The 15,628-nt window shown below is 52.2% G+C and overlaps 2 protein-coding genes and 1 long non-coding RNA gene across 46 annotated transcripts in view; 2 read left to right on the top strand and 1 right to left on the bottom strand.

Moving 5' to 3' along the window:
- The window catches only part of ZNF672 (zinc finger protein 672), a 15,354-nt gene extending 11,684 nt beyond the window's left edge, over positions 1 to 3,670 (top strand). For 26 of the 28 annotated variants that reach the window (XM_081504251.1, XM_081504261.1, XM_081504270.1 and 23 more), the window contains one exon: positions 1,133 to 3,670. In XM_081504251.1, the coding sequence (XP_081360377.1) occupies positions 1,369 to 2,766 (1,398 nt within the window). In that variant the 5' untranslated portion in view covers positions 1,133 to 1,368 and the 3' untranslated portion in view covers positions 2,767 to 3,670. Of the gene's footprint in view, positions 1 to 219 lie in introns of all 28 variants that reach the window. The other 2 variants (XM_081504260.1, XM_081504267.1) reach the window with 1 other exon arrangement.
- Positions 3,671 to 4,184: 514 nt separating this feature from the next.
- ZNF692 (zinc finger protein 692) lies at positions 4,185 to 15,410 on the bottom strand. Of its 17 annotated transcripts, XM_081504237.1 has the most exons (13): positions 15,227 to 15,410; positions 13,507 to 13,660; positions 11,556 to 11,743; positions 11,241 to 11,272; positions 10,699 to 10,962; positions 10,123 to 10,171; positions 9,909 to 10,025; positions 9,405 to 9,626; positions 9,240 to 9,317; positions 9,064 to 9,142; positions 7,493 to 7,607; positions 4,811 to 4,910; positions 4,185 to 4,668 (listed from the first exon to the last, which is right to left on the bottom strand). In XM_081504237.1, exons 3-13 carry the CDS (start codon positions 11,729 to 11,731, stop codon positions 4,371 to 4,373), a joined length of 1,530 nt encoding a protein of 509 aa, XP_081360363.1. In that variant the 5' UTR covers positions 11,732 to 11,743; positions 13,507 to 13,660; positions 15,227 to 15,410; the 3' UTR covers positions 4,185 to 4,370. The 17 variants fall into 17 exon arrangements, with proteins under 17 accessions (XP_081360363.1, XP_081360368.1, XP_081360362.1 ...); XM_081504242.1 differs by lacking the exon at positions 15,227 to 15,410 and having other exon boundaries at positions 9,405 to 9,623; positions 13,507 to 14,988; XM_081504236.1 differs by lacking the exon at positions 15,227 to 15,410 and having other exon boundaries at positions 13,507 to 14,988.
- On the top strand, positions 6,985 to 10,598 carry LOC145511285 (uncharacterized). The gene is made up of 2 exons (XR_014057744.1): positions 6,985 to 7,257; positions 8,684 to 10,598. It is a non-coding gene; the product is annotated as an uncharacterized LOC145511285 (long non-coding RNA).
- Positions 15,411 to 15,628: the final 218 nt, after the last annotated feature.

Genomic DNA, 15,628 nt, shown 5'->3' on the forward strand with positions numbered 1-15,628 from the left:
GCCATCTGGGCCAACTTGTCAGAAGGATTCAGGGATACCGTTTGAGATAAAGAGAATAGCAGAGCAGATTTCATCCCCATAAAGGGGCTTCTTTGCTACTTCAGGTTCTCAGATCCTTGGAGCTGGGGTAATGAGGAAAGTCTGCAGAATGTTTGCAAACAACTTGGATGCCCTGAGAGTTAGAAAGGATTTTCCTTCTTCCTTCCCTGCCCTCCCTAGAAATTTGAAAGGCACTTCTTCAATAATGGGCTTCCCTTGTGGCTCAGCTGATAAAGAATTCACCTGCAACGTGAGACACCTGGATTCGATCCCTGGGTTGGGAAGATCCCCTGGAGAAGGGAAAGGCTACGCACTCCAGTATTCTGGCCTGAAGAATTCCATGGACTACAGTCCATGGGGTCGCAAAGAGTCGGACACGACTAAGCGACTTTCACTTCACTTTCTTTAATAATACCATCAACTTTTGATATTCTTTCACCCCTTTCCTGGGTCCTGAGTTGCTTTGCTTTCTCAAGGTTAGGCCAGGGAACTTGGAGACTGTACCCTGTGGAATGACTGCTTATCAGGTGCTGTCCAAAGCCAAGGAGCAATACTTTGGTTTTCTCAAATACTTTTCCTTGCTCAGGTCCCAGCCCTTCCTGAGCCTGTTACCTGGGCTGCTGCTGCTGGAGAGGGTTATGCTTCACCACTTCGAGTCTAGGCCTGGCTCAGTTCACACTGGTTACTTAGGAAACCCTGAGTCTTTGGAAGAAGGCTTTGATTGGTTTAGGCCTAGGGGACTTCTTATTGCCCATCCCTCCTTGGTCATTTCCTAGTGCATCACCAGGCCAGGATCCCTGGTCTAAGGCTATAAAACAAGCTGGACACTCTTCCTCCTCTTCTGAGCACTGTACTGGAGGCAAACTTCCCACTGAGTCCCTCCTGCCCTTCCTAGTGACACAAGGACACACCCCTCCCTGGCCTATATTTCTAGGACTCCCATGGTTTTGCCTCCTCTCTTGGAGAATGGAATTCAGGAGATGACCTAACTGAGGACGCTACAGAAAACAGGGAGCCTGTGCTTGACCCTCCATTCCCCAAGGTGTAGCTGTCATAGATGTTGCTGGAGCTCATGGTGACCTTCTCTCTGCAGGGCTCATGATACATGGTAAACCTAGCTGCAGCCCACCTCTGAAACAGCCACAGCACCTGCCATGAGAGAAGGAACCCTGGAATCTACAGACCAATTTTCCAGGCCTCTCTCCCTTTCCTTTGCTACTGTTCCCTTTCTAGGCCTTAAGAAAACTAAAAATAACTTAAATGCAGAAGGTGGACTCCAGAGTGTGAGTGGCACTCTGCACCCTGAGGGCTCCCAACCTGGCCCTCACCATGTTCGCTGCCTCAGAGGTGGCAGCGGGCAGACCTTACGGGTGCAGTGAGTGTGGCAAGAGCTTCCGCTACAGTTCGGTGCTGCTGCGGCATGAGCGTGCCCACAGTGGTGACAGTAGCTTCCGCTGCCTAGAGTGTGGCGAGCGATGCGCAGAGGCCTCAGACCTCCGTGCACATAGACGCGCTCACGCGGGCCAGACGCTCTACATCTGCAGTGAGTGTGGCCAGAGCTTCCGCCACAGCGGCCGCCTTGACCTGCACCAGAGCGTACACAGGCGGCGCATCCGCTCCTGCCGCTGCCGAGCTTGTGGTCGATGCTTTCCACACCTCCCGGCTCTGCTGCTGCACCGGCGCCGCTGGCACCCTCCCGAGAGGCCCCACCGCTGTCCGCTGTGCCCTCGAGCCTTCCGCCAGAGCGCGCTGCGCTTCCACCTGGCACGGGCGCACCCATGGGGAACACCTACCGTGCCTGCTGACACACTCCACCGCTGCACACAGTGCTCGCGGGCCTTCCGCAGCAGCGCTGGACTTCGGAGCCATTTGCGTGTCCACGAAGCCAGGAGCTCCAGTGACTCCACACTTCAGCAGCCAGGTGCTCCGGACACGCACCAGTGTGGTGTGTGTGGCAAGAGCTTTGGCAAGAGTTCCACGCTAACGCGACACCTGCAGACGCACTCAGGTGAGAAACCTTTCAAATGTCCGGAGTGCGGCAAGGGCTTCTTGGAGAGCGCCACACTAGTGCGCCATCAGCGCACGCACACGGGCGAGAAGCCTTATGCCTGTGGCGACTGCGGGCGACGCTTCAGCGAGAGCTCCACGCTGCTGCGCCATCGGCGTAGCCATCAGGGAGAGCGGCCACATGCCTGTGCCACATGTGGCAAGGGCTTTGGGCAGCGCTCTGACCTGGTGGTGCACCAGCGCATCCACACAGGTGAGAGGCCCTTCCCATGTACCGAGTGCGGCCGCTGCTTCAGCGACCGCTCAGACCTCACAAAGCACAGGCGCACACACACAGGTGAGAAACCCTACCGCTGTGAGTTGTGCGGCAAGTGCTTCACATGCGTCTCCAACCTCAATGTGCACCGGCGCAACCATGCTGGCCACAAGCCCCACAAGTGCCCTGAGTGTGGCAAGGCCTTCAGTGTGGGTTCCAAGCTGGCACTGCACCGCAAGACGCACCTGGGCGAGCGGCCAGCGGAATGTGCGGAGTGTGGCAAATGTTTTAGCCACAGCCGCTCCCTGTCACAGCACCAGCGAGCTCACAGGCGTGCTCGTGCCTCCACTGCTCCTGCTGCCGCTGCCACTCAGCCCAAGGCAGGCACTGCACTCATAGTTGCTGGGCAAGCAGGACAGGAAAAGCCAGGACTTTTTTTGTCTCAGTTGAGAGAGACTTGTTGAGACTTCTCTGGAGTGGGCTAGACAAGCACTCATACAATGCCACAGGGATGGTGGGACAACTCGCAGACGGAGGTCTGTGGAAAGACAGCATGGCCTATCACCTTTCTCCATCTCTCTTAGTAGAACTTCACCTGGCTTCTCGCTGCGCCCCTACATCTACGTCCCTTGTCAGCTCTTTGCCTGTTCTCAGTCCTTCTCCCCCTCTGAGGTGTAGGTGCAGGAAAAACCTCTCAGACCCCACGCGTAGAACAGCATCCAAGTATTGGTGTGTTGCATCCCCGCTGCTGTGCTCTCAGGTCTTGCCTGTCTTCCCATCATTGTTCTGTCTTCTCTTATTCCATCTCCTTTTTGCAGCCTGAGTCCCCTCTGCCTTTTCTTTCTGGGTACTTTTGGTATCCTATCTCTTCAGGTAATGACTACAGATGTGGCTAGAGTCACATCCCACCAGCCTTGTGGTCTTCTTGCCTCTTCCTTTCACATGACTGTTAGTCTCTTGCTGCTTTTTCCCTCAGCTTCTGAGAGATGGGAAATTTGCAGAGAAATAGTGGGAGAGCTCACTTTTCTGAAAGATATCTCCACATCAGAAGCACTTAAGAGAAGTGCTTCACAGCATGGCTGCCCACCTGTCTCATGGGACAGACCTGTTGGTGTACAGATCAGGGTGCTTCTCAGGATAGTGTTCTCCAGGTAGCGGACATTAGCCTGGGACCTGAGTCAAGACACATGGGTCCACAAAGCTGGGCACTGCCAAGTGGAGTGAGAATGCTATGTACAAATCACGCTTGGAACCATGGGAAAACAGCTCCACAGAGGCCACAGTGCAGGGTTGAAAATTCCCTGAAATTGGCCGGTCTTTTTTTTTTTTTCTTGCAGGTGGTGAAATAAAAGAATTGTTTGAGTTCTAGATGCCAAGAGCTTCCTTTGTTAAACTTGAGGCTGCTGTATTCGCAGACACCACGAGTCACCCAAGAAACAGGCCCTTTCAAAAATCAAGGTCTCTGGTCCCTTCCCAGGCTAGCTCAGCAACCTTGGATATATATCCCCCTCATTTTTGCACTGGAAGGCAAGACTCTTCAGGGGCCCCTATACATCTGGTTGTCTTGGTTAACAAAGAATACAAATGTGGCCCAGAGTCACATACCTCTAATCCTTCTCCAGCTCATCCCTCTGGAATGACCTAGTGATCACACCCTGCCTTGCTGGAAGGCAACAGTGTGTGTGACTCTCCACAGAAAAAAGGGAAGCCAAAGTGAATTGGGAGAGAAAGCTGGGTCCTCACAGTGGGGGCAGGTGGGGGACTGCAGAAAGAGGAACAGGGCCTGCACTTAGGGTGCACTCAGGCACATTCCAACAGAGCCTGTTTCTAAAAATCAAGATTTCTGTACCTCAGGTGCCAAAATACTCTGCCCACACAGGTCTATGTAAAATACTGGGTTTATTCTGTCCTTTAGGAAGACTCAAGTAGCCTGGCTCCCCTAAAATCCAGTCTTGCCCCTGCCCTGCATTCCCCATCACCCTAGTTCCTGGACACCAGGCATCTGGCCCTTCTTGCTCCTTTCCAGTCCCTGGGGCCTGGATCCCCAAATTCTGGGGAATGCTCGCTGCTAAGGGAGCAGCATGGGAGCCTGAGGAGCCAGAGAGGACCTGGATCCTTCACTGGCCCCCAGGGATGCAGAGGCCAAGATGCTGGAACAGGACTCCAGTGGACCAGATAGTTCTTGTGGGGCCAGGAGCAAAGCCGGGTGGCTTTTGCTGCGATGAGCTGCAACACTGTCTGGCTTCTCAAAGCGCTTGCCGCAGAACTCACAGGGGAATCGCAAGGCAGCCACTGTCTCTGCGTGCTTGCGCCGGTGCCAATTCAGGGATGCCTTCTGGCGGCAGGTGAACCCACAGATCTCACACCTAAACAAGGGGGAGCAGAGTGAGGGAAGGTGCCTCAGCCCATCTTGACTTCCCCAGGGGTTCCTCCTGGTCCCAGCTTCCCAGGTGTCCTTCCAGCACCTCCCCACTTCACCCCACACCAGGCTCCCTTCCCCACACTCACTGTAGGGGTTTCTCTCCAGTGTGAATGCGCCGGTGGATGACCAAGTTGCTGCTGGTGCGGAAAGACCGGGCGCAGAACTCACAAATGTAGTCTCGGGTGTCTGTGGGCATATAGGGGATAGCCAAGCATCCATCCCCAAACTGAGGCCCTCCTTGGCCCACCCCTTCCAGTCCTCCAAAGGAGTACTGTCCCTATTTAGTCTGCATGTCTCAGTCCTCCCAGCCCCACAATAGTGCCCTGTGACCTGACAGACACCCTGTGGGTATCAAGAGCCAATCCCCTCTCCTTTCTCCCTGAACCTGCCCGCCAGCTCTAACAGCACCTGCCCATTGCCCATCTCTAGCACTTCTCACAGGCCTGGTATGGTTTTTCTCCTACACCTCCTGCAACAGAGGAGATAGCCATCCTTTTCATGGCATCCTGTAGTCTTCTGCCCAACCACTGCTCTGTATACCCTGCCATCAGACCACACACACGCGTACCTATAGCCTTCATCCCCATCACTAACTTGTACTCCACACAACTCCTGCTCCAAGCTCTCTCCTCAGTCACTACCACTGATGTCAACTTGTTTTCTACATGTCCAGCCCTCCACTCTCCTGGTTCCCAGACCCTCACTGACCTGGCCCCCCCACCCTCCTCAGCCACCACTCCCACGTTACGCACCATGTACAAATCACAATTTCAAGCTTCCTAGTTCCAGTCATCCTTTGTCCTGTTACAGTAATCCCACAACCCCAGGCTGCCAGTTCAGTGGCCCACTGCCTTCCCACTGTCTTCCTCCCTTCTCTTTGACCAGTCCATTTCCAAGGCATCTTCGTGGCCTTCCTTCACTTCACCTGTCTCTCTCTTCCTCAGCTATGTTTTCCTGGTTAAAACCCAACTCAGGATAAATACAACACTTGATTGCTCCAGGCCTGCACATGTGTGTTGAGCAGAGCAGACAACCTACAACTCCCTGCTACCCCACCTTGGGCTCTACTTTCATACACAACTGCAGGTCTCAAGCCTCCCCACTGCCCTACCACAGTACCTCTGCATTTCCTTGGTCAGTTTACTCTCCCACTTTCTAGAATCCAGAAGGGCATTTTCCACATGACCTCCTCTTTCTACCAACCTCACTCAGCAATGACCTCATTTTATAAGTCACCCAGAAGAAAAGAGCCAGGAAAGAACGCCCACATCCTCCCCTCACCTAATACACCAGGCAACTTGCTTTCTGTGCCCATGTATGTGAATAGTCCCTGCTTCCCTGTGGCTGCCTTCCAACTGGGCCCAGACACACCCCCTCCTCACTGACTTGAGGTTGCCCAACCCTGGCATCAGCAAGCCTTTCCTCTCTGTGGGATCATCTCTGTATGATCCTGCCCTACAGCTTATACCTACTTCTCTGCTTGCCTTCACAGCAAAACTCCGAAGAGTTGTCCGTACTTGCTGTCTTCACTTCCTCAGCTCCTCTCTGCTCCAGACCTACCCCCTGCTGGGTGTTATCTCCCTTGTCACATGCCATTTTGTCATATGGTCAAGGATAGCTTTCCATTACCCTGTCTGGTGGCCTTTCCACATCCTCATCTCACTCAGCTTGGCAGCACTGGCATAGGTCACCCCTCCTCCCCAGAGCGCTTTCTGCACTTGGCTCCTCGGATACTGCTCTTCAGCTGCCTCCCTGGCCCCTCTGTAGCTGACCTTCCCACCTGCCCTGCTCAGACTTCTCTACCTATGTTCACTCTCTCCCTGGAGAAACACTCCACCCACAGCTCTAAACCACCCAAGTGCTCATGATGAACATTTTTTTCTTTTTTACCCAACATCTCCTCTGAACTTCAGATTCATGTTTTCTGGGACACCTGATTAGCATGTCCCAAATAAAATGTCATGTCCCCTTCCTGAAGCTTGCTTCTCTGTCATTTTCAGGGAATCACATCACCTTCTATCCAGTTGCTCAGGCTCGAATCTTTTTCCAAATCATCCCTGACTCTACAGTCCTACCCATGGACAATCTGTTCTACCCACAGTAGCCCTGGCTCCATCTTCACTCGTCAGTCTCCAGCCACTTCCTACCAACTTGACTGCCCAGGTCGCCATTACTGTGCTGCACATTTCTGCAGTCCCTCTATTCTTCACATGGCAGTCACAATGCTCCTTTTAAAATCAGTTGTGTCCCTCCCTCCAACATACTGGTGCCCATCACATGTGACCAGGAGCAAAGCCATCGTGAAGATGGTCTTGGAGGCCTCTACCACCTATTTGACCTCTATTCTTTCCTTTCTAACCTCCTGTCTTCCTCTCCATTCCTGGATCATGCTTGAAGATGCCAGTTTAGGGTCCTCTCATGAGCTGCCTGTGGGTGTGGCTAAGCCTCCATTCTCTCTTCACTTAGGTCTTTGCTCAAAGCACCTTTCACAGCTCTTTGTGGCCCAGTGTCAGTAGAGTGGACATCTTACAAGGTGAGTACTGCCTGCTTTATTCACTGCCGAGTCCCAGCACTTAGAACAGTTTAAAGCAGGCAAGATCTCAACAAAAAGAGAGTGCAGGATGAGTGTGAATGAAGAGTTATCCCAGAGCAATGTGACAAAACCTGCAGACAAGAGGTGATGGGCCTCCTGGGGGAGGTGAAGGTACCCATAGAGGGAGGTGACAGGACCCACAGTGGGGAGATGAGAAGGCATTTCCACCACTCACCACTGTGCAGCTTCACATGCTCCTTCAGGTGTTTCTTAAAGTTGAAGGACTTCCCACAGGCTGGCTCTGGGCAGGAGAAGGACTTTTGGTGGATGTGCTGATATTTCTTGTGGTGCTAGGGAAGGAAGCACATGGCTTTCTCAGGGAGACCACCAGAGCGGACCCAGCAGCCAGGCTCTTCTGCCCTCTTCTAACAGTTCTCCTTGTCACCACCTCACCTATAGTCCAGTTTTCACCTATAAGTGAGCACCCCAATCCCATCCCTTCCTGATCCCACCCTGCCCTTACTCTGTCCTGCCCTCAACTTCCATTATCTCACCTCCTTGTCACAACCTCACCCTGCAATGCCTAGTTCCCTGAACAAAATGCAGTTCTGCTGACATTCTTGGATCCCTAACTATATATTTGCCATCTGCCAGGGATGGGAACACATTTTGGGTGGTTATGATTATTCTCCTTGATATCAATATCAATGCCCAACAGTGTCTCTCAGATGGCCTACATTTTATTAATAGCTCACCATGGGGAATCACAAGGCAGCCACTGTCTCTGTGTGCTTGTGCCAGTGCCAATTATATAATTTTCTCCTAAATGTGCTTTGGAAACACACACTCTCTCAACCTGGAACACTTTTAAGGGTAGTGTGTTCTTCAACCTTAACTCCCCAAGTATTTCTAGGAAATATTTCTCTTTTTATCTGGTCTAATTTTCACATCCTGGCTCACTAAGCTGCATGGGCTTTCCCGTTCTCCATAATCCCACTTCCCCATATTTAAACTACTTCAGTCTCCTTCATTAACAGACTCAATGTTAATGTCTGACCGTCCCTGCTGTTCTTATCAAAAGCCTAGAGCTTTGCAACCACAAGGGGACCTTCTCCTTCTCCCAAATCCCATCCACCCAGGCTTCACCATCCCTCTGGTCTAGGGTCCCCCCAGCCTCAGAACCCTGTGAGAGCTCTCGCTGAGTGTGGGGCTTGGACTCTTCCCTCTCTGTGCCTCAAACCTCTCCTGTAGTAAAGCTGAGGACAAGATTGTCTCCTAAACCTTCTAGTGCAGGACCAGCCACATGAGCCAGCAGAGCAAGGCAGTCCAATGGACTGAGGAACCCTAGCACCATGACACACTAATGAGAAGCCTTGGGCAATGCTTAATCTTTCTGTGTTCCTTGGTTTCCTCATCTGCAAAGCAGGAATAGTATCAGCGCCCACTCCACAGGAATGTTGAGAAGATCAGAAGACTCGACACATATCAAGTGCTTAGAACAGTCGGTAGCACCTCAAAAGCCTGAGGAATGCCACCATTATCTCCATGTGGTCAACAGAGGGCCTGTGCAACAAGCAGTAGTGGCAGCAGCTGTGCACCTGAGGCTTGGTTTCCTGCCTTATCTACCAGTCATCTGGATGAGTGATTATAACTGTAGGCAAGCTCTGCACATCCATCCCAACCCTTCTTTCTCTGGCTCTGAATTCCCTCCACACCCCAGGTTTCTTTACCTCAGTTTCTCCTTCAGCCCTCCTCCTCCACCCACGAGGCTACACAGAATCCAACCTGTACCCCTCACATCCTCACATTCAAATACTGCCGGTTTGAGAAGATCCTTCCACAGCCAGGGAAGTCACAGGGCAGCAGCTCTCTTTTGGCAGCTTTCCTGAGGAAGGAGAATAGGAAGCGGGAGGACTTGTGCAGGCTCTCCTCCACCTCCCTCCTCACCCTTCCCTACCCAGGGCCCCTTTCCCCAGGCTTACCTAATTCTCTTGGGGCCAATCTGAGCAGTGTCCTCATCCCATGCCGAGGCCAGAGCAGACTGAGCCTGACTCCCAGGGCTATGGGCAGCAAAGAGGGAGCAGAGGGCCTCGAGGGAGGGCCATGTCCCAGGATGCCCCTGCCCTCTGTCTCAGCCATCAGGTTACCTGGCCAGGGGCTCAGTCTGCTGGTCTGCTTGAGGGGTCCCCCTGAGCTCTGGCTGTATCCGGACTTCTACAGGCCTAGGAGCTCCAGAACCCAATGAGGATGCTGATGAGGATGGCGAAGCAAGAGGAGCTGGGACAGCTGCAGGGGCCAGGGGTATCTCCCCATCCTTAAGTGCATGGGTGACAGGGGAAGGGGGTGGTTTGGGGACATCTGGCTCACTGCTGAAAGGAGAATGAAGAGGAGGAGGGCATTATCTCATGGATCCTCAGCCAGCCCCAGCCCAAACCCAATCCCTAAATTGCAAAGATCCCAAACTCACTTTCCACCCAGGTCAAAAATCTCTAGTTCTTTCTGCCTTCCCCAAAGCCTACCCTGCCCTGTCCACCAACAAGCCACTCCCTGAAGTCTGCAAACCAAAGCTCTGAGTGCCCCCCGCCCCAGTCACCACCCACCACCCACCACTAGCCTGCTCTGTTCAGCACCCTCCCTCAGCCCCAACTTGCTCATCTGGGGAGGAGCTGTAGGTCCAGGGACTAGCATCACTGAGCATCTCCTCTTCATCCTCCTCTTCCTCATCTTCTCCAAGGGATGGGAAGGTCTCCGGTGGGGCTCCTGCCCCCCTGCAGGTCCAAGGAAAGCAAGTGTGAAGTCCTGCTCCCTCACTTCCATTGTCCACCCAGGTCTATCTTGTCCCCCGCTCCCCAACCCCAAACTCACCTGGGCATCCTGGCCTCCTGAGCCCTCTCATCACAGTTAGATTCCAAACCTGTTGGCACAGGTAGCGTCAAAAGGGAAGGAATTCTGTACTGGAGGGATGAGGACAGGTGAAGTTCTAAGACCTAAAGTGGTGGGAAGACTCTTAGGAAGAAGAAGGAAGAGGGGACACAGGCTACTGGAGTGGGAAGGATTGTTTGATTTTAGAGATGGTACATTTCACATGGCCCAAAAAGAGAAACAAGTATAAAAAGGTACACTGTGAAAAGTCTCCTTTCCAATCCGTACCCCAGCCACCTCAGTCTTCCTATAGGTAACCTGTTTTCCTACATGCCCTTCCAGAAATTTTTATACATTCATAAGTACATACAAATAAATTCCTTTCTTCTCTTATTTATCCACCAATGGTAACATACAATACATCCAATTCTGTATTCTGCTTTTCATACCTAAAAATATATTGAGGATATATTTCCTTATCAGCATAGAGTTTTTCCACTGAGAAAGGATCGTTTTTGAAGAATGGGGTTCTGAGTTCCCCTCTTTTTTCCTCCATAACTCTTCTTTCCCTCAGCCTACCTGCAGACGCCTGCCCATTCCTGGCCTCTGGGCACCAGCTCCTCTCGTCAGTACTTGGAAGAGGGGTCGGATTTGGCTCCTCTGGAGATTTGGGGCCTGAAGAGGGGCCCCAGGAGAAGGTGTGGCCGGCTGAACACTCCCACACAAGCCCCCCATCTTGGCCCCCAGGTCCCCGCAGCCCAGGCACTAGGCTGCACTCTCGGCTGTGAGCATGAGATAGAAGCACGAGATACTGCAGTCCCTTGGGGGCCACAGGCTCAGGACCTAGAGCAATAAAGGCAACAGTCAAGGGTGAGCTGGGAGGCCCTCTCCTCTCATCCTGGAGAGCCACATTCAGACAGCCCTGTACCCCAACCCCCTGCTCTCTTCTCCACAGGTGGCCCCTCCCAGCTGTCCAACTCCTCCCATCTCTCCCAAACTCACTCAAGGCTCCCTCCGATCCAGTCCCCTTAGGAAGGGTATTTCTGGGTCACACCACTCCCTGTTGCCCCCTCTTCCCTCTCTGGCTCCTAATTCTCTACCCCTAGCCATTCCCTACCCACCTGCACAAAGCACACAGCCTGAAGAAGTGTACCTGCCAGGGGGACAAGAGGCAGGTCAAGTGAGGGCCCATGTGGCCAAATGCCCTCAGCTCTGGTCACTCACACACTTAAGGGGTCCTCTATCCTCTGGGGACCAAGAGGTGGGGGAAGACCGTGGGAGGTCACAAACCACACTGGCCTTGCTTCTGAAATGAGAAATCTGCCAGTGGGAAGGAGCAGCAGGACCACACTTGGTGTCAGGGAGAGGGGACGGGTAAGGTGCTGGGTGTTGTAGCCTGGGTGCCCTCCCTCACAACCTCTGACCCGGGCCCTAACCGGTCCAACAGGAACTTGGCCAGCTGCGAGTGCAAGGAGAAGCCCAGCTGCTCCTTCAGGAGGCACCACTGTTCCATATGGCCACCCAGGCGGATGCGGCACTTGCTGCGGCGCGCATCCAGCTGCCGTCGCTTCTCCCGCCGCCTGCGGGACGCGTCCGCAGGGGAGGCCGCCATGAGTACCAGGGCCTGCGGGGTGGAGGAGACGCTAATCGGATACGGGTCCAGAGGCCCCAGCTCCACACTCTGAAGGGGCCTCAGTTTCCTCATCGGTGAATTGGGGCAGAACCAAACCACTGCAACAGCATTCGCGGCCACCGGGTCCAAACCATGTCTGCTTACATGTCAGGGCGTGTAAACTCGTGCTAGGGGGTGGGTATCGTGGGGGTGGGAGGTACGGGGACAGCATCAAAGTCAGAATGGCCTGATCCCCGGCACACTGAAGTGCAGAACTGGAGCTACGGGGTAAGAAAATTTCAACTAGGGCGGGGTAAAGGGTAAGGTAACAGTTTCATATTGAAAAAGGCCTGAGTCTTTACTGGTAAATGAGGGAAGAGGTCGTTTGCACTGGGAGAGCTCCTCACAGTTCGGACGACTTGGGTAAAGCCGGGGCAGGGGGAGGGGCGGGGGTCTGGAGGGCACCCCCCACTCCCTTCTGGGCCGCCCCACTGAACACTCACACTGCGTCGGATGGACCAATTCCTAAGGCAGCTCCCAGGCCGCCCAGAGCTCCCGCCGCGACCCACTCCCACCCCGGCCTTACCTGAGCGCCCCCACCCGCCCTCATCCCGACTGCGCCTGCGCCTCCCCCGTGTCGCGCGCAGGCCCGGAGAGCGGCGGGAGGACAGGGGCCCACCTCGCGCGCGCCGCCGGTGTTTCTCTTTTAAGAGGAACCCGTCCCCCTTCGCGTCGGTGACTCCAGCCTGGAACTGGCGCCGGGGCTTGGGGGGAAGGGGAGAGTCGAAGGCTGCCTGCGCGCGCTTGCGCATTGGCCGCTCGGCGCAACGCCTTCTGGGAGCCGTGGTTCCCATGCAAACTGCTCACGCTCCTGGCTGAACTGTGCAAAGGTTGTGGAAGGGTCGCTGCCCCAGCGAGCTCCTGTGTTTGGTGGCCAAAGGCTTAAGGAAATGGAGTTCATAGGGCCAAGCCCTCCTCTCGTGCGCCGACCTCAGACCCTTCAACCAGCCCAGTGATGAGGCCTCTGCAACTGTTCCTACTTTGTAGTTCATCTTCTATTCTCTCTCCCAATTCCCTGTTCCCTGACAGAAGTCACCTGGAGAAGGGAATGGCAACCCACTCCACTATTCTTGCCTGGAGACTCCCATGGACAGAGGAGCCTGGCAGCCTGCAATCCATGGGGTCGCACAGAGTCGGACATGACTGAAGTGACTGAGCACGCGCGCACGACAGAAGTCATCCGGAAAGTTGCCCAGATTTGCTGTGGACTATTCCGCAGAGCCGTTCTCTCTTCAGCTGACTCCAGTGGAGCTTTTCTCTCCTCCAAGCCACTAGAATGGTGTTTGTCAACGTCACCTGGGGCAGTCAGTTTGTTAAAGGCAGTGGTCTTTTCTCTGCTTCTCTGCTGCTGCTTCTGCTGCTAAGTCGCTTCAGTCGTGTCCGACTCTGTGCGACCCCATAGATGGCAGCCCACCAGACTCTGTCCCTGGGATTCTCCAGGCAAGAATACTGGAGTGGGTTTCCATTTCCCTCTCGAATGCATGCATGCATGCTAAGTCGATTCAATCGTGTCCGACTCTGTGCGACCCTATGGACAGCAGCCCAGCAGGCTCCTCTGTCCACGGGATTCTCTAGGCAAGAATACTGGAGTGGGTTGCCATTTCCTTCTCCGTCTCTGCTTCTCTACCCTTAAAGCAATATCTGACAATGTAGATATTTCCCTCCATGACCGCTCTCCCCTCACAGAAGTTTGGCTTCCGTGACTTCACACACACCTGGTTTTCCTCCCTCCTCACTGGCTCTTCCTTTCCTTTGTTGGATCCTCTTCAGAGGATCAGCTTGGGGTTTTTCCGTGGACCAAGTCCTCCCTCTTCTGGACTTTTTTCTTCTTGTTTGATTTATTTGGCCCCTTGGCTTTAAAGGGCTTCCCTGGTGGCTCAAACAGTAAAAAGTCCACCAGCAATGCAGGAGACCCAGGTTCCCAGTAAATGTTATCATCATCCACCCACTTGTTCAGAACAAAACCTCAGACTCATCTTTGACTATATCATCTAGTCCTGCTGATACTATCTGCAAAAATTTGTTGTGAATCCGATCATTTCCAGCTTTTTTCACTGCTAAAACCTTACTCCAGTTCACCTATATTAGTTTTCCATAGTTGCTGTAACATCTCCACAAACTTGGTGGTTAAAAATAACAGACATTTTTTTCACTCAGAGTTATGAAGGCCTGAAGTTAGTATGAGGCTGTCATCAAGGCAATATTTCTGCTACAAGGATTCTAGGGGAAAATCCTTTCCTTGCCTCTTGTAGCTTCTGGTGATGAACTGGCAATCCCAAGCTTGTGGCCACATCATTCCAATCTCTCCCTAGTCATGTTGCTACCTCTCCTTTTGTCTGCATCAAATCTCCCTCTACTTCTATTTTATAGGGACATTTGTGAAGGTGTTTGGACCTACCTAGAAAATCCCAAAAAATAAAATCTTAAGACTCAATATTAAAAAAAACTAAGATCATCTGGGCCCATCACTTCATGGCATATAGAACGGGAAAAAGTGGAAGCAGTGACAGATTTTCTCTTCTTGGGCTCAAAAATCACTGCAGATGCTGACTGCAGCCATGAAATCAAGAGATGCTTTCTCCTTGGAAGAAAAGCTATGACAAACCTAGACAGCATATTAAAATGCCAAGACATCACTTTCCTGACAAAGGTCCATATAGTCAAGGCTATGGTCTTTCCAGTAGTCATGTAAGGATGTAAGAGTAGGACCCTAAAGAAGGATATACACAGATGAATCGATGCTTTTGAACTGTGGTATTGGAGAAGACTCTTGAGAGTCCCTTGGACTGCAAGGAGATCAAACCAGTCAATCCTAAAAGAAATCAACCCTGAATACCCATTGGAAGGACTAATGCTGAAGCTCCAATACTTTGGCCACCTGATGTGAAGAGCCGACTCATTGGAAAAGACCCTGATGCTGGGAAAGATTGCAGGCAGAAAGAGAAGAAGGCACAGAGGATGAGATGGTTGAATAGCATCACCAATTCAATGGACATGAACTTGGGCAAACTCCAGGAGATAGTGAAGGACAGGGAGGCCTGGTGTGCTGCAGTCCAGCAAAGAGCTGGAATCAACTTAGCAACTGAACAAAAATAACAAAGATAATCCAAATAATCTCCCCATCTCAATATCCTAAAACAATCATATCTACAGAGTGTTTGCTAGATTGATCTGCTTCCTTCTGCTCTCACCTGCACAAGGCAGGAAGAAGGAAATCTACTGCTTAAAACATTTCATGGTCACCAGTGCAATCCAAAACACTTACTATGACATCAAGGCCTGTGTGGTCTGATCTTTGGCTGTTTCTCTGGCCTCCCCTACCTTTACTCACTTTGTCCACTCTGTCCTATTAGTCCCACTTTTTTTTTTTTTTTTTACTATTTCTCAAATGTACCAAACATGCTGGAGAGAGTCCCTTCTCTCTGGAATACCTACTTTCCATCTCTTCATATGGTTGTTTTCCTTCTTATTATGTAAATCTCAGCTCCAAGATCACCTACTCAGATCCTTTTTGTCATTCTCTGCCCACTGTGTCTATTTCCTTCTATTTCTTTCACAACACTTCTAGTTCTCTGAAATTATTTGCTTGTGTGTTTGTTGTTGGTATATGATGATGGTTGGCTATCCCAGGCCTCTCTTCTGTGGCCTAGACAGTCAAAATGACATGGTATCAAATCATAAACTACCCTTTAGGATGAATCCAGTATGTCCTGCCTATATCATACTCTTGAATTATGATACCAATGACTCAACGTGGTATTTGCCTAATATAAGGTTGGAGGAAAGATCACTCACATATTCCAGATACTTTACTAATTAATAAAGATCCTTCATTAA

This window comes from Giraffa tippelskirchi, chromosome 6 (assembly GCF_054371585.1).
Source record: "Giraffa tippelskirchi isolate mGirTip1 chromosome 6, T2T-mGirTip1v1.2.pri, whole genome shotgun sequence".
Classification (NCBI taxonomy): Eukaryota; Metazoa; Chordata; class Mammalia; order Artiodactyla; family Giraffidae; genus Giraffa; species Giraffa tippelskirchi.